At 35.2% G+C, this 19,073-nt stretch overlaps 1 protein-coding gene across 1 annotated transcript in view; it reads left to right on the forward strand.

Annotated features, from left to right (window-relative positions):
- Positions 1 to 19,073, forward strand: part of USH2A (usherin) — a 702,118-nt gene that overhangs the window by 588,985 nt on the left and 94,060 nt on the right. The window contains exons 58-59 of the mRNA XM_035010130.1: positions 10,939 to 11,097; positions 12,555 to 12,717. Of these exons, the coding sequence (XP_034866021.1) occupies positions 10,939 to 11,097; positions 12,555 to 12,717 (322 nt within the window). The remainder of the gene's footprint in view (positions 1 to 10,938; positions 11,098 to 12,554; positions 12,718 to 19,073) is intronic.

Below are 19,073 nucleotides of genomic sequence, written 5' to 3' on the forward strand. Positions count from 1 at the left end.
AGGGTCTTCTACAGTCCAAATTCTCAAAGAACAATAAGAGAAAGTCCAAGATGATAAGCAAAATTGGCGATTTCCTAGCCATGTGATCAGGAAGTTCCATGGCCTATCAATCACTTGTCATTTTAACATTATTATACACATAAATTGCCATTGCTAATTTGAAGATATCTTTCCTTTAAGACAACGGATGTCAGATGAAAGAGAAAACCAGGATTTGTATCCCAATTGTGCCACCTGTTAGCTGACATAAGTCAGTTTTCCTCCCTGAGTCTCTGTTCAGTGCAGCTGTAAAATAGAGACAATAGTAGTACATACATTTGGGTGGTTGTAAAGATTAAACGAGGTAATTTATATAATTGGCATACAGTGACTCTGTATAATATTCTATAAATAGTGATGATTATTTTGGGAGAATTATTTTTGCCTTCAATTATTTATTTTTAAAATGTATTTGCTCCAGCCTTTGCTGGGTGCCAAAGGCCCCATTTTCAAAATGATAAAATGGTGCACTGCAGGATTGCATTTGTAAATGTTTAAGACTTCTTTTGAATTTCCCAGCATTTTGTCATATTTTTCTTTGAGTTCAACATCGTATTTTTATGCTCAGTGTATAATGTTTATACTTAGAAAAGGATCATTGTGAAATAAAACACAACTTCCGCTTGTTTAATGTAACCTTAACTCTTGTCTACCTCAGGCTTTGTAGAAATTGTTCACTCTAGTGCAGCCTCAGGAGTATTGTAGAAATGCTTCACACACTAACTCTGACCGTGTAACCAATGGTTAATAAATCTATAATATCCAGACCTGTCAATCTTTTAGTTTCAGATGCACAAAATCCATTACAGAAACCCTGTAATATATGGAAAGATTAAAATCTTAAACTTTTTTCCTGGTGCCTAGAAGGATTTTGAACGCTGTAAACAGGCAGATGATTTTGACTTGTGTATAATCTACAGTTGATTTTATTGGAAAGTACCTCATGCTGTGTTTTGATTTGGATAATAAAAACATTTTTCTGTTCCTGAATAGTCACAAATATATATTTTAAACAGAAAGAAAACAAACTTGTTATAACCAGAGGCTGTTTATTTGCTCACAGTCAAGAGCTTTCAAGGTATTCATCATACTCCCCTGCCATTACAAAATGATTACATCATAAGCAGAGCTGAAAATTGGGCCAAACAGTCCATACCTCTAGTTCCCAAACCTGAACAAACATTAGAATCACCTGGAAAACTTTTGCAAAGACTGGTTGTCAATCCCAAGTTTATGGAATCAGAATCTCCTGGGATGGAGTCAAGAAATCTAGATTTTATTTTTTTTTTTAAAGCTTCCCAGATGGTTTCGATGTGCTCTAAATTTAGTAATCATGAATTACATAAACCAAGCAAAAGTGGTCAATTACAATATTTCTTTGAAAACATGACTCAAACCACTTTCTCTTGAATGTCCAAACCCAAAATAGTGGTTAAATTAACTGGGTTTTTTTCACATGTATTTTGTTTTGTGGTCAGTGTGAATAGAGTGACTTTATGCAGGTAAGTTGCTGGGAGAAAAAAATGTCCATGTTGTTGCTTAGCAACAGAAAATTACCTAGGCAATTAAGTGGGCTTTCAGTTTATAAATTATTATTTCAATGATATCTATAAATTAATTCTTATTACATGTTTATAAATCCTATCAGAAAAGGAAGTGAGTTCCAGGGGATGTGTGAGAATATTCAGAGGAAGCATAATTGGAATACTATTGGCAAATACCACTTATATTCATTAATATCACTTGTTTATATTTGCCATTTGTTAAATTTCTAGTATAAGCCAAACACTTTAATAAGCACTTTCCCTGCGTTACCTGAGTTAATACTCATACAAACCCTGGGATACAAGTAATATCATTATTTCCATATTAAGATAAGAGATTTGAACCTCAAAGTAGTGATATAATATACTCAAGGTTGCACAGCAAAGCCAAGAGTCAAATTCAGGTCTTTTCTCAACTACTGCCTTATAAGAGCAATCTCTACATGTCTTTGGCTTAACTATTAAATCCAAATCAAGCTTTTTATTTATTACCCACTTTTTTGGGATTTGTGATACAACAACTATGCTTTTTGAGATAGTAGCCCAGAGAGCCAAGAAACAGAGCTAAGTATCGGCGAATACCAAATGATTGTGGAAGAATGTTTTTGTTGGGCATGCCAAGACCAGAAAAATTAATTGTGGAAAATGGTGAGCCCCTGAAGGGAAAATATCTACCCGACAACAGTTATCTCCTGTGGCATGAAGGAGCTAGTAACCAGAAGGCTTTGCCTATCCATCCAGAAGTCCAGAAAGAAAAGGCATGACTTAGCAAAATCAGATTCCAAGTGCCAAAAGATTTTAATTAGGTGGGAGAGGGAGTCATTTCTCAAACAAATATCCACAAAAAGAATATTCAAGGACTGTTTTAAAGCCTCAGTAGACATTCTCTTACTTTCCAGGTAAACCCTGGTTCACTTTAGCTCGTTATTACTTGATAAATGTCACTTGTAAGATTATCAAGACACTTCAAGCTCTAGAAAATCAAGATTTCTACTCTTTTGTGTATCATTTGTACCTTCAAATCAGATGATGCACAAACAACATATCCTTTTAAAATGTTTGCTGAATTAATGAAAGAACAGAGTAGTAAGTTTCTAAAATTTATCATTCAAGCAAATATATAAATAAATTTTGATTTTCTGCTGCTTAAAATTATTTAAACACTTGATTTCTTATAGAAGCCTATCCCTCTCTCCACACTAACTCAACCTTAAACACATATACACACACACACAAATACATATATCTTCTTTAGAGACAAACAGGACACATACACGTATCTTCCAAATATTATATGTCATCTTATGGATGCATAATTTCACTTACTTCTGTAAAGGGAATACTGGTTTCTAGGTGGAATGGGCTCCACCATTTAGTTTCCCTGCGACCTTGGGCAAGTTCCACAGTGTCTCTGAACTTGAGTTTTCTCATCTGTGAAATGGGGTATCAAATGCCTACCCTGCATTGCTTTTATGTGAAGTCGGTGAGGTAGCATAGTAAACATTTAGTGGACACTGCCTGGATGCTGGCTATTATTATTCAAGCTATAGACAGCAGTCCCACTAGTTGATTTCTAAACATTCCTTCTCGCCTTGTAACAGCTCTCAACCTCAGGTCAGGACTTACACATTTGTATTAAATAGAGTGAAGGAATGGAAAAATTATAGAAAATTAAGAAGGAAATAGTTCCTGGAACATAAATGGTTTACTCAGGATAAGAATAGAGATATTCCTGCGGTTTCAGAATCCACTCAAAATTATTTAAACTCTGAAGGTAATAATGAGTCTTTCTAATTTATCAAGGTGATGACTGTATTTTGAATTGTTCTAGCCCTTCAGCATGTTCTAATTAACAATGTCATTGCATTCAACACACTTTCCTCACTTAAGATGGTGAGTTATTTAGGTTTAATGCATAATAGCAAAGTACTGGTGTGTGTCCATTCATAGTTATCTCTTAGTCCATTAAAGAAAACAATTAGCAACAGTTCTTCTGAGAAATCATTTCAATTAATATTGCTTAGGAATAAAAAAAATATATTGGTTAGGAATAAAATTGCTTTTTATTAACCAATTTTTGATTAAGAGGTAGTTAGCCACAGTATGGCCTATCTATAGACATTAAGCATCTTGGTGTTCAGTAAGCTCATTAACTGCAGTGTATTAGATCAGATAATATCCATTTAAAGTCAAAATTGGCATTAAGCTCTCTAAAAAATTTACTTTGCATTAACTGGGATGATTCAACTTTGACAGTACTTTAAATTTTCTTTCTAAGTGCAAAAACCAAGTGACAGTAGTGCTGAATTTCAGAAGAAAGTGTAAAATTCATTTCAATGATTTATGTTTTACTTAACATAGTAATAAATCTTTTTTCAGCTGTATTGAGGTATAGTTGACAAACAAAATTATAATATATTTAAAGATTACAACGTGATGATTTGACATATGTAATTGTGAAAGAATTTCCACCCTCAAGTTAATTAATGCTAACATCATGTCGCATATTTATTTTTTGTCTTTTTGGTGAGAACACAAGTTCTACTCTCTTAGCAAATTTCAATTATACAATACAGTACTATGAACTGCAGTCACCATGTTATACTTTAGATCCTCAGACCTTATTCATCTCACAAACTGAAAGTTTGTACCTTTTTACCAACTTCTCCCTATTTCCCCCATCCTCCAGCCTCTGGCAGCCACCATTCCACTCTGTTTCTATGAGTTCAATTTTTTTTTAAGATTCCACACATAAATAATACCATAAAGTTATTGTCTGTGTCTGGCTATTTCACTTAGCATAATGCCCTCCAGGTTCATCCATGTTGTTGCAAATGGCAGTATTTTCTTCTTTTTTAAGGCTGAATAATATTCCATTGCATGGATACTACATTTTCTTTATTCATCCATCCATTGATAGGCACTTCAGTTGTTTCCATACCTTGGCTATTGTGAATAATATTGCAATGAACATGAGAGTATAGATAGCTCTGTGAGATAATGATCTCATTTCCTTAGGTTACATACTCAGAAGTAGGTTTCCTGGATCATAGAGTAGTTCTATTTTTAATTTCTTGAGGAACCTCCATACTGTTTTCCATAGTAAACTGGCACTGGCAATATGAGTTTCCATTCCCACCAACAGTGTACAAACAGTCTTTTTTCTCTGCATTCTCACCAGAATTTGTGATCTCTTGTCTTTTTAATAATAGTCATCCTACGATGTATGAGGTGATATCTCATTGTGGTTTTTGATTTGCATTTCCCTGGTGATTAAGGATGTTGAGCACATTTTCATGTACCTGTTAGCCATTTGTCTGTCTTTATTGGGAAAAAAAAAAGGTCTATTTATAACCTTTGTCCATTTTTTAATTGGGTCATTTGTTTTATTGCTATTGAGTGGCATGAGTTCCTTGTATATTTTGGATATTAGCCCCTTATTAGGTAAATGGTTTGCAAATATCTGCTCCCATTCCATAGGTTGCCTTTCCATTTTCATGGTTTCCTTTGCTTTACAGAAGCCTTTCAGTCTGATGTGTCCCACTTGTCGATTTATTTTGTTGCCTTTGCTTTTGTTATTTAATGAATTTATTTTACTGAGTTCTAATATGTACTAGGCATTTTTCTAAGAGATTAATATGTATCTCATTTAATGCTTTTAACAACCTCATATTGTATGTTCTATTGCTTTGCCCATTTTACTAATGAGAACAAGTCAATTTAGATATTATTTTGTTATTTTGTCTAGGTTATTTATCACAAAGGTGTTGGAGCCAACCCACAATGCATCTGACTCCAAATTCTATGGTCAAAATCACTGTGCTATTTTCTCACTGTTCTTCTACGTAAACAGTGCAGAAAGCAAACGATTTTTTTTCTAAGTTCTACTATGATCCAGTTCAGAAACTGAAAAATAATTTTGCTATAAATATAGCAAATATGAATGAGGACAATGTAATTTGAGCAGCCCATCCAGTAACCCAGTAGGAGTGTTTTGTTTGTAGCTTAAAATTTCATGAGCTATAATTCATTAGCCTTTGGGTATATTGAATCATCTATTCATTTTAACGAACATGAAAATATTTGCTGAGCCCCACGCAGGGGCAAGGTATAATGCTAGATACACTGAGGGTTATAAAGAAGAATGAGACATTGTCCTCTCTGTCATGAACCCTACTATCTATTAGGGTAGAAAGGGCATAAAATGACAACTATTATAAAAACTTATGTAAAATTTCCATACAGTTGGTATGGATGTGTGTTTAAGAGAGTCTTGTTTCACTTTCAAACCCTCAAAGGGGCATAACCAAGATATGCCTACCTATGCAACAAAGAATTTAGGTGGATTTGTTCAAAGCATTACATTAAGTGCGACCAGTGTTTTGAAGCAAATGCAGCTATCAAACCGAATTAATAGTTTTCTTCTTAGAATTGTTCCTGCTCCAGCTCCTAAAAAAAGATTTTTAAAAAGGATTATTTGATTGACTTGTCCCATTGTAAAGTATGCACCTGCTGTGAAATGAAGCCACAGAGAAAAAAAAAAGTTGAATAATTTAACTTTTTTATTTGTAAAGATAATCAGGGTTTTTCTGATTACATCTTAACTTCATAAATGTTAAATAACCTATCAGCATCTAGTTGTTGTAAATTATGAAAAGGAGCATTGCAAGGAATATTAACCAACGAAATCCTTGTTCTTTAGTGAACAAGAAAATGTGTTATGGCAGCTTGTCATTGTGGGACTGGTAACTTTGACACCAAATAACAAAACTGCCATTTGCACTTAGGGTAAATTGGTTCACTTGAGCTTCCACTGCTCCTCTTCCTCTGACATAAATTTATGAACTCGGGAACTAACCAAGTCGTGTGGCTTCCCAGCTGACTTTAACAAATATGCCCATTTCATTTCATTTAGTCATCAGAATAGCAGGGGGCTAGGTTGTTTCAGAGTCATTGCAGATGGTGTAGGGTTTGCAGGAACACAAGAGCCTTTCATGTCACAGTCCTGTAAATTATGACAGTGGAGGGGCCCTCTTTCCTAAATACATATCATTGTTTGACATGCTCACAGCTTCAAGGAGCATTTTCTCTTTCAACACCTCATAGATATATATAAAGGACATTTATTTCCAATTAGCCAAGACGTGAAAAATACATTTTCCAGGTTCGTGCCTTGACTAGCCATGTTGAAACCTAGGTCAAGATTATGTCTATATTTGAAATGTAGCAGAAGCACAGTTTTGTTCCCTGACCCCCTAGGAATCCTGTCCTTCTAAGCAGAGAAGTTACTGGAAACAGACCAGTAGGTACAGAGGAAGACATTCAGTAAAGCGCAATCTCAGATGAATTGAAGGGAAGACCATTTCTAAATTACTGCTAGGAATGAAAAATATCTTCATAAGAATACAACTTGATCATATCCAAGTATTCATAAAAAAACCAAACTAGATTAGAATATTGTTATAAAGAGATTTACTTAAATGAATGTAACATTTATTTGTAATTAGAATAGAAACTTTATTTAAAAAGGTGGGTTCAGAGTATTTGAGGCACATAAAATAGTGTCATAGATGTGGGGTTTTTTTTTCCATTTTGTTCCATTTCATTGTGATTTGCTGAGATGTCTATCATTAATTCAGCACTTTCTATGTCGCAGGAATGTACTAAAATATTTTACATGCATTTTCTAATTTAATCCTTAACAGCTCTTTATGAGGTGGCTATTAGTATCATCATTTTACAGATGAAGAGACCAGCATTCATAGAGGTTAAGTAATTTACAACAAATAAGGGCAGAGAAGGGATTTGATCTGCCTGACTCCATTCTGTGGTTTACCTAGTTCAACAAAAATGATAGAATATTTTTAAAATGTGTGTTTGCTAAACTTTTCTGTAAGATCTATCCCAGAAACAGAGAAGACAGAATGAACACGCAATCAATCCCAGGAGGTCTAGAAACCGCCCAAAGCAATCACCATAAGCTTGCAATTTCTTTAAGGTCTTGCTTTTTAGCTTAAAAACTCATACAAATTTGGGGTGCCTGGGTGGCTCAGTTGTTAAATGTCTGCCTTCAGCTCAGGTCATGATCCTGGGGTCCTGAGATCGAGCCCTGCATTGGGCTCCCTGCTCAGCAGGGAGCCTGCTTCTCCCTCTCCCACTCCCCCTGCTTGTGTTCCCTCTCTCACTGTGTCTCTCTCTCTCTGTGTCAAATAAATGAAATCTTTAAAAAAAAAAAAAACTCATACAAATTTGCCATTGTATTCCAATGTGTTTGTCTTCATCCAAAAAATAATGTATTTCATAATTTATCATTAGGGGAATTTTTTTTACTAATCTCCTTGGATAAAGAGTGATATGCTGCTATATTTTGATATTAGGTCACTCTGGAGAAAGCTGACCCCAATAACAAGGTCAATGTCCAGGCAATTCTTTCTGTCTTCATTTTGTTATAAATATGTGGGTACAAACAGCAAACTACCCCCCCCCTGCTTTATAGACTATGTCAGGGTAACAATAAGGAAAAATGCCCAAAATGGGAGGTGAATACTGTGACATTCCAAGACACTGTGGATGGAAATTTCCATAAGCATATCGTCCTGATGACAGGTCAAACTACAAACTGAGAAAGTCCCTGATGCACTCTTCATTCTCTTTTACTACCTCAAACAACAATCTCTAAAGAACATTTTTAGTGGGGAAATAAAAGCCTGATTATACTGGTCTTTATTTTACCTCTAATATAGTATATAGGTTTTCCTCACTCATTAAGGTACTAAGAGTTTCAAATGGTCCCTATAATCAACGCTCTTCATCTAACTTTCAAACTTAATTTTAACTATAGCAGTCTTGTTGGGAGCAGTAAAAACATTCCCAGTTTTGTCTTACAGCTGAGAATTAGGCCTCGAAGAATATCTTCTAAATAAGCCCAGTATGTGTATTCACTATACCATTAAAGAGAAAAATAAATTTATTTACATTTTCTAGGCATTAATCTTTGTCACGATATCTTTTTTCCTTCATGGAAAAAAAATAACATAGAAATGTCTATTACCTGAGATTCAGCAGAAATGTGGGCCCAGTCAAATTTTCATCCTGTGTCTACAGAAGATTACCCATGATGAATTCATTTTAAAGCAATACTGAGCAACTCAAATTAAGTGGTGTTTTGATTGCATCATGAATAGGACTTGTACTTGTTCAACACACTGATTATGTCAGCATAAACTTCTGCTGTCATTTAGTTAGTTCTGAGGTGACTATAGAGTTAAAACAACTGACTAGTCAAACTTCGGATCACTCGGTACCCATCTAGTTTCCTAGTCTGAGGCTTTTTAGGAAGAAAAATCCATACCAAATTTTTGTGAACAAGGAAAAGTGGGATTCTGCTGGTTTGCTCAGGCAAGGAAGCCTTGCATTTCCCAAATTTTACAGGTCAAACTGGCATTCTAGGAAGAGGTACCATGTTTATCCTTGTCTTTGAAAATCCTTCAACAGAAGTCCACAAGCGTGTAGGATATGTGTATTTCAGTTTCAGAAATCTGCCTTTAGAACTTCAAATATTCACCTATAATTTAGTTCCGTCAGTGGGAATTCTAATTTTTCCATCACCTTTTTTCCCCCCTAATCAGTCTCCAATACCTGTTCTGCCTGGCTACCCATGTTGTCTCAAAATTATCCTCTCATTTTCCCCCGGTTGTCCTAATCCGAGTCTCCATTACCAAGAGAGAGCATAAATACAGAGTTAAGCTTTGGTATCAGATGGACCTGAGTTCAAGTTTGACTACCCCAAGTAATCAATGTGCAATCTGGAACAAATTGCTTAGTTTTCTCATCTTAAAAAAACGTACTAACATTTGCTTTACAATATTGTTCTGAGATTTCATTCATTCATTCAAACCAACGTTTATTGAGCTGCAAATATGTGCTAAACTCTAGGCACTGGAACTACAGTGGGGAGAACAGAGCCCCCTGACTTTATGGAGTGCACTGTCTTGCATGCAACTGGAATGCATAAGGGTTTACTGTAAGGCCCCTGGCATAGGAAAATGGAAAGGAAACCCAAGAAGAACAGGTTTGGGAGTGGAAAATGTAGTGACTATGCTCTGGGCCTGTTGAGATTGAGGTTCCTGTGAAGTAGGCTGCTGAAAATAGAATCTGGAATGCAAGAGAGATAAAAAGCCGGAGATAGGAATTTAGGAATCAGTGATAGAATAGTAGTAATTTAAGCCATTAGGACAAATACAACAGATAATTTAACTAGGATGATCTAATTTAAAATAAAAATTCTTAGTCTGGGTTCAGCATAATTGCATCTTTCTAAAGGAAACAATTGATCAGTCCCTCTGACTATGATCCATACATCCTTCGTTGAGTCCTTATTTTCATCTATCCTACACAAAATCCCAAGCATCTCTGCTTTGTCCTGGCTCTTCCGCCTCTTATACAACTGGGGCTATATCTACAAAAAGCAAACCTTCATTTCATTTTTTTAGACCTCATTTCTAAAGGGTTATTGAGTCCTGTGCTATAGATTTCATTGCTTCTATAGCAAAGATAACCTTATTTAAGTACTACAAAGGTAAGTAATTAAACCCACAAATGTTATAAGCTATCAGATCAATGAGAAAGTCTCATGAGAAATTCCATTATATTCTTCATTCAAGGCTCATATACTCTCCTTGAAAAAAAAATGTACATGTTGTTCATGACCAAATAAAATTTACAGGCATTTAATTATATGAACAGATTGTGAAGAGGCTAAACTGACAAGACCTTCTTTCTTCCAGAAGCTTTGTGAAAAATGACAGTTTTGAACCCAAATTTCATATGTATTTAGGTCCATAAGTCTCCCTGACAGAGTGGACTGTCCTAACTCGTTAATTAATGCACTGGGAATTCTCTAGGTAGACTATGATTTGGATACTTTATGGGCTCTTATGTCAAGGATCTGTGTCAGACTGGATGCATACACAATGTCTATAGAAAAATTATTACCACAAGCAAAACTGGTGGGGTTTTTTATGTACTTTAAGAGGAAGTAAGCCTAGCAAAAATATATGACACCATTTCTAATTGCCTTATATTTTTTAAGAAGTGAAACGTGCCTTCGTTTTTATTTGCCCATAGAGTATGCCTTTGAATAGAACTATTATATGTACTTCATTTGTTTTTGAAAATGGGTGATACACATTTTTTTACTTTTGGAATATACATTCATACAGTTATTAATTGCTATATTCAGCAATAATATACCTTTAAGCTATAAAATGTTAAAGATTCATTGTTTTTAAAAGACAAACATTTATTGACCATTCTGTATAGCATACATATGTTTTTTCTCTCTCTCTCTTTAAAGGGATCCTCATCCCCAAAATGCCTGTGGAGTACAATGTCTTACTCAATGCTGGAAGTGTAGCACCTCTGACCTCCTCTGTTGGTCATCATCAGTGCATCCTTCTGGAAAATTTGGCTCCATTCACACAATACGAGATAAGGATACAAGCATGTCAAAATGGTGAAAGTCTTTCAGACACTTGTCCTGGGCTTTTATTTAAAAAAAAAAAAAAAGTATTTTTATGAAAAAATTCATTAAAAAGGAATAGATTCTCAATTCAAATACAAAGACTAACATTTCATTTCTTGTTTGTACTGGACTGTTTACCCAGAAAAATCAGAGCCTGGCATTGAGTGAAGCATTATGCATTTCTGCACATTAAATCATGAATATTTAAATATATTAAAATGGTGGTTTTGCAAAGTCTTGTTTTATAAGGCCCTTTAAAAGAAAAACGCCTAGATCATATAAAGGAATCATTGGTAATATAAAACAAAATAGGTATTATGAAAATTTCAAAAAGAAAAGGTACTCACTTTGGTTTATTTAAGTTTTATTTGGGGGTGAGGGGAGACATTATTTAGAAGTTGAGTTACACTTATGTATTTTACTGTGCTTCCCTGAACTCTATCTCATATATGCAGACTGTCATCCTGAGTTTCATGACTTAGGCTAGTGATCTATGAAATCATCATCCATCTCTATGGTCTTAAGGAAGAGTTTCCCTCAGTCCCTTCATCCCTCCAACTGTTACATCATATATTAATAAGAGAAGAAAAAATGTAACTCATATTGGTGTATAAAACATGTTGTTCCACTTTAAATTAAAGAAATGTCCCAATCTTATACTTGAGTGGTGGGAACTCCTATCTTATTTGTGCTTAGGAACTTCTGTTTCCAAATGAGTATCAGTTCCCATGGAGTTGATTAGGATGAGGGATCTGTGATTTTGCTTTGCCTCATCTCCAAAATTGTGAGTCAGTTTGCCCCCTTCTCTCTACAAACGAAACCAAGGCATTTTGTTTTAAAGGATACTGTTTTTTCTGATTCGATCCTCAGCTAATCAACATAGAAATGGTTTTGAACTAGAGTTTTCTTTATTTAAATGCAAAATCAACTTCTACATCTCTATGTCTCTAAAACTATGGAGATACAATATTCTTAAAATTAATTGATTCCTGCATGTTGGGAGATGGTCATTATTTTAAAATATTGGCAAAAATAAGATATTATTAAGACTATACAAGATATGCAGGTCATACACACTTATGATATTCAAGTGCATTATCACTTTCTGGCAGAATAACTGTAATAAACTAGAGAAATCATAATTCAGACAAGCATAAGCATTCTTATCTATGCCTCTATAAATTTGTGGTTACTTAATGGATTTTTCAAAACTGATTCTCTATTTAAATATACATAATATAAATATAATATAAAATATGTGTACATATAAATACATTCAAATTATATAGAGATTATATTATACAGTACTATTCTAAAGTATGTGTACAAGGGTCATATATAAAAGTTCAGCTAAAATGATTTCCATGACCTCCTTATCCTTCTAAATGCATATGTAGTTCTTTTCCCTGCTTGACAAATTACTAAAGGACTCAATTTTTTTTTTCAAGGAAGTTGTGGAGTTAGCAGTAGGACGTTTGTCAAAACATTGGAAGCAGCCCCAATGGATCTACATTCCCCGGTTCTTAAGGCGCTGGGGTCAGCTTGCATAGAGGTTAAATGGATGCCACCTGAAAAGCCAAATGGAGTTATCATCAACTACTTTCTTCACAGGTAACATTGACTATTACTGTTATTTTAAATTATTTAAAAATGTGTACTATTCCAGGACTGTAAAATCAAATACATTTTCTTTTTCTGTAAGCGAATAAATGGGAATTGGTGCTTTTCAGAGCACTTCCGAGGGTCTGAGATTGGTACTGGAAACTTTTACACATGATCCGGGGGGAAAAAAATCACAGCTACCATGTAACAGTTTAGTCTGAGCCCTACTTGAAAGACAAGACCTCATAGTGCACATCAGCCTTACCTCTGATTGAGTCATAGAGCAGTCCTCTGGAGGCTCACCGACCAAGAGAACATAGTCATTCCAGAGGAGGAACCAGGTGTGCAATGAGAATTCTAATATTTCCCATCACCTATTATGTGGAGCTTGGAAAAGCTTTTCATCCTCAAAAAACAGGGTGCTTTCCATCTGCAGAAAGAATGGCTCAACTCTGTAATTCCTCTTCTGTTGGAAGGAACTCCCACTCAGCTGGCTAGATGGTTCTGGGCATGAAGTAGATGGTAATGCAGCTTCTTTTCACCATGATGTGCAGAATTTGTTAAGTATATCCCCCTAAAATGAAGAAAAGAAGGAAAGAGAGAATAGAGGGAAAGAGAAGAGAGGAGGAAGAGACAGGGGGACCATGGGCACTTTGGGTTGAAGGGTATTGCACTCATGGATCCAGTCTTCACCTGATCCACACAGACATAGTTTTAATTTAACATTTTCTCTACATAAATAATGAATAATGAGGAGGAGAAGCAGAGGGAGAGAGGGAGAAGAGAGAATGGGAAGGAGAGAAAGAGAGAGAAGGGGAAACAGAATTACAGAGGAACCTTGAGGGAGAAGGAGGAAGAGAGGAGAGAAGGCAAAAGTAAAACAGAAAGAGAGTCAAGGAGGCAAAGAACCTGTCCACTGAGAGTTTGCTCTCTGTTCTAGTCCCTTCGGACTGCTGTAACAAAAATGGCATAAACTGGGTGGCTTATAAACAACACACATTATTTCTCTGGAAGTTGGGAAAATACAAAATGAAGGTGCTGACAGATTCCATGTTTGGTGAGGGTCCACTTCCTGGTTCACAGACAGCTGTCATTTCATTGCGTCCTCACTATGGCGGAAGCAATAGAGAGCTCCATGGGTCTCCGTTAGAAGGGACACTCATCCCATCATGAGGGTTCCACACTCATATCCCAATCACCTCCCAAATGTCTCACCTCCTAATACCATCACCTTGGGCATTTGGAATTTGGCGTATGAACTAGGGGTGGAGGAGACACAGAACCTCCTGACCATAACTGTCTAAGTGAGAAAAGACGCTATGGAAGATAGCTACCAGCAAACATAAGGGATTTGCTGATTGAAAACCCCATTCCAAAAGCCACATATTTACATTAGGCAAACGGAGAACAATACATTCTTGCTCAGACTCTCACCCCTACTCCCACATGGTCTGTTAGTCTCTCCAGCGGCCTCACACCTTCCCCTGTTTGGTCCGATGCCTTGAATATGTTGGGAAACTTAGTTCAGGCTCCTCTTGCAACTTCAGGTATTGAAACCCTTTGATTCAGGTCAGTGATGAGTAAGGGTTTGTAGGAAAATTATGAAAGGAGAAAGTATTATTGCATTTCTGGTTATGTAAATTGCATGGCCAAAAAAGAGCAAGCCAAATTTCTTCTCAGCAAACATTAATTTGAAGAATAATATTTCTGATTCAAATACACACGAACACGTAAAAATGGCTAATGCGAATTTACATTTTACGCTAAGCACATTAGTGCAGGCTCTAAAATGCCCATCCTCTTGGAATAGTTTTCTTTCATCTACTTAATGCTAATTGTATGAGAAAAGCACATCAAATTCCTATTCTGAATAAAGGGAAATAAAGTATCTGTTATAGAGCAGGACATGGCTTCAGTCTGTTGGTTTTGTAAATAAAGCTCATGATTACAGTGACTATTCCATGGCAGCTATAGAGAGGGAAAACAGGAAATATAATGCAGAAAGCCCGCTTCAATGAAAAATACTGTAAATTGAATTTGACAGCGTTTGATGGCATTTGATTATTCTAGTCACAGCCAAACAATGATATAAAGAGTAATATGAAACAGAATGTGTTACCGCCTAGCAGACTCAAAAGCAATAAACCTTCCTCCAATGTGACACAATCACTTCACAATCATAATTGTAGCCTGTTTGATACCTCTGAGTACAGCAGAAGGGCACTGACTGACATAGATACATTTTGTTTTTTATTTAAAGTGAAATGAAAATGGCGCACTGGGGCTCCAGATACAATCGTTATATTCACCTACATAGGCATGAATCACTTGGCGGTTATTTCAGCTGAAGTTTAAATGTGCTTAGACAACAACAATATCAAATTTTTCTTAGATAGCAGCAAAAAAAAAAAAATCAGAAATTTGTAAGGACAGAAATAGAATGTAGACACATAGTTCTTTTTCATTCCGGGACTACATAGAGCCCCTTATATAGTTATGGCCACAAGCCTGCAGTATTTCTGGGGAGGTTATGGCATGTAATTCCTGCTTCATCATTTGCCTCCTCTTTCTTGTATCGCCACCAAAGGAAATACACTTAGCTCAAACCAAAGATGGGGTTTGGCCTAGGCAGGTATTTTCATTAAATTGCAGGAAGCCAACTTGCCAATCCCATTTTGAAAATACCTGTCACTCTGCTCTCTCTAACCCCCTAAATCACTTCCCCTCAGTAATTTCCTTCCATTGTTTAAAGACTGCCTCTAGATATCATCCTACAGAAAGGCGTCTGCATTGATAAAGGGGTGTTGATGACTTTACAAACAGAATAATCTAGGAAGGATATGACTATTAATGCAATTGCTTCTGTTCCATTTACCTGTTACTTCGTTATTTGATTTAGGTTACTTTGTTCCCTAAGGTGAGGAGTTACAAAACACATTTCTGACAATAGGGACAACATTTGAGGTTCGTGTTGTGCAATCTGTTTAGTGATAGAGTATAGATAAAGCCATCTTCAGCTTTTGTTTTCTCCTCATAGTACATTTGCATATTGTAGTAACGATTTTTCAGTATTCCCCTCTATCTTATATCTATAATGTTGTAAGTGGCAAAATCCCTCCACAAAATCTGACTTCCATCTACAAAATCCACCAAATATTTTTTTCTTAGGACTTTACAAAATACTTGATGAAATGATCTCCCACCATTTTAATAGAGACAAAATTGCATGACGTTTATTCTCATAAACTGTCTATTTTAATAAATACAAAGATTGATGGATGTGCAATAAGAAAAAATATATACAAATACCTTCTAACACTGTAAAACTAGAAATGAATAATGAACTCTTTTTGAGTATTTAAATGGTAAGATTTTGAAGGATAAAATTGGAGATAGTTTGGATGGATGGTTGATATGGAAGAATATTCCAAGCAGGGCACTGCAAGTCATAATTTTCTAAAATGGAAAATTAAGCTGATTGAGTAAACTAAGAAGGCATTGACTCAAAAGTGAAGAAATTTTTATACAATCAATTCATGTTGTATGGAAATATAGATATGGAGATGGAGATAGGTAGATGAATGATAGATGATAGATATATCAATAGATAGATAGAAATGTTCATATCTACTGTGAAATCTGAGTCCTATTACCAAGGACCTTTACTATAGTAGGAGATATATGTCAAACTAAGCAAACAAACAAAAAAAGAGAAATATAATGTGAAAAATATATTTACCAGAAAGTTTACAGGAGAGAAGGATTCTTTTTGTCTGGAATATTTATGGAAGACTTCATTCATTCATGGATGAAATTAATGTCATTGGGACTTGGCCTTACAATATAAAAATTTAGTGACCATTATTAGAAATACTTTTGTTGGAAAAAAGTTTTAACAGGACAGAATATTACAAAGGCTACTTATCCTTTCTTTATGACTTGCCCAAGGTGCATAAAATTTCCATCAATGAAAGTAACTACTATTAATTTTAATATCCGTAATATTTCTGCTTTCTTTTTATAGTTTCCCTTACATAAAAAGAATCATATTGTTTATGGTGTTCTCCAATTTTCTTTGGGCATTTGGATGCACATGCACACACATACACACACACACACACCTCACTTCTTTTTTTTTTAATTTTTTTTATTATGTTATGTTAATCACCATACATTACATCATTAGTTTTTGATGTACTGTTCCATGATTCATTGTTTGCGTATAACACCCAGTGCTCCATGCAGAACATGCACTCTTTAATACCCATCACCAGATTAACCCATCCTCCTTACCCCCCTCCCCTCTAGAACCCTCAGTTTGTTTTTCAGAGTCCATAGTCTCTCATGGTTCCTCTCCCCCTCCGATTTCCCCCCCTTCATTCTTCCCCTCCTGCTATCTTCTTCTTTTTTTTTTTTTTAACATATAATGTATTATTTGCTTCAGAGGTACAGATCTGTGATTCAACAGTCTTGCACAATTCACAGCGCTTACCAGAGCACATACCCTCCCCAATGTCTATCACCCAGCCACCCCATCCCTCCCACCCCCCACCACTCCAAAAACCCTCAGTTTGTTTCCTGAGATTAAGAATTCCTCATATCAGTGAGGTCATATGATACATGTCTTTCTCTGATTGACTTATTTCGCTCAGCATAATACCCTCCAGTTCCATCCATGTCATTGCAAATGGCAAGATTTCATTCTTTTTGATGGCTGCATAATATTCCATTGTATATATATACCACATCTTCTTTATCCATTCTTCTGTTGATGGACATCTTGGCTCTTTCCACAGTTTGGCTATTGTGGACATTGCTGCTATAAACATTGGGGTGCACATACCCCTTCGGATCCCTACATTTGTATCTTTGGGGTAAATACCCAGTAGTGCAATTGCTGGATCATATGGTAGCTCTATTTTCAACACACCTCACTTCTTTTAATGACTCAGCTATATTTTATTATATGGATGTGTGTCAATATTATTTAACCAGTCCCCTACTGATGGCAAAAGAAGTGATTTCCAAGTTTTCATTACAACAGCAACTCAAAAAAAACACCTTTACAATGAGCAGGTGAAGGATTATTCTTAATACTAGAAGTGTAGGGTCAAATTTTATACATTTTAAATTCCTATGGTTTGTAAGAATTTTAATTCTGGAAACTCCTGTCAATAGGGGGTCTTATCAATTTTTCAAATCTTTGCTAGTTCAATATCTTAAATGGCATATTATTGTTGTTTTAATTAAAATTTTGGTCAATATAAGTGAAGTCGTTCATTTATTTTAAATATTTACTTGCTACGTGTATGTGTATATAAATATTATATATCCTTAGATTATTTTCTTTTGGACTATTTGTCATTCACTTGTCTATGCTCTTTATATAGTAAGGAAATTTTCCCTTTAATGATCATATAAAAATAACACATCAATTATTTCTTCCAGCAATTTTATGGGTTCTACTCCTTATATCTAAATATAGACTTGATTTTGTTTTAAAGAATGAGACAAGAAATCTATGCATTTATTTTTTTAAAAAAATAGTTTGTCAACATTATTTTATAATTCACTGATTTGAGATGCTACCTATACAAAATCCCCATGTATCATCTAATCCATTTCAGGATTTTGTATTCTGTTTCATTTATAGTGGACAGGATTTTAATAAGCAGAGCCTGATGGCAAAGATATCTCTGGTGAATAAAATTAATAGAATGAACCAAATTCCCAACGCTGAAGGCATAGTGTTCAAGTAATAGTCAGGCTTGGCTGGAGTCTTTGTTATTTATAAGGAGAATTTTGACAATAAGCTTGATGGTAGATTTTAGAAGACTTGAAATACCAGGCTAAGGAGTTTAGATTTTTTATTTAGAGGTGATGTAAGCCATTGCAAGTTTGGGGTAAAATAGAAAAGCAATGTGATAAAGTGGACAGAGTTTGGCATTTGTAGACAGAAGATATGGCTTCCAGGTGCTGGGTCCAACACTTACTAGTTACGTGACCTTGGGGAAGTCATTATATTCCCCAAGCTTCATTTTTATGTAAAGTTAGGCTAATAAAGAATAACCTCCTAGAATTTTGTAAGAATTAAATGAAATAATGTATGTGAAAGTCCTGTGTTAAACATCAAGCATGATAAAAGTAGGAAGTCATCTAGATGTGCAGTAAAGATGTACCATGCTTTAGAAAGACAAATCTGGCAGTTACAAATATTTAAGGACAAGGAAAAAGATTCCTGATAATAAATGAAGCAGATTGCACAACAGTGTGCCTAGGATGATTCTGTTTTTCTTTAAATATATAGAATATTTCTTTACATTTATATGTGCATAAAAATGTCTGGAAACAACAAAAAAATCCTT

This window comes from Mirounga leonina, unplaced genomic scaffold (genome assembly GCF_011800145.1).
Source record: "Mirounga leonina isolate KUSES-001 unplaced genomic scaffold, KU_Mleo_1.0 Mir_154, whole genome shotgun sequence".
In the NCBI taxonomy this organism is placed as follows: Eukaryota; Metazoa; Chordata; class Mammalia; order Carnivora; family Phocidae; genus Mirounga; species Mirounga leonina.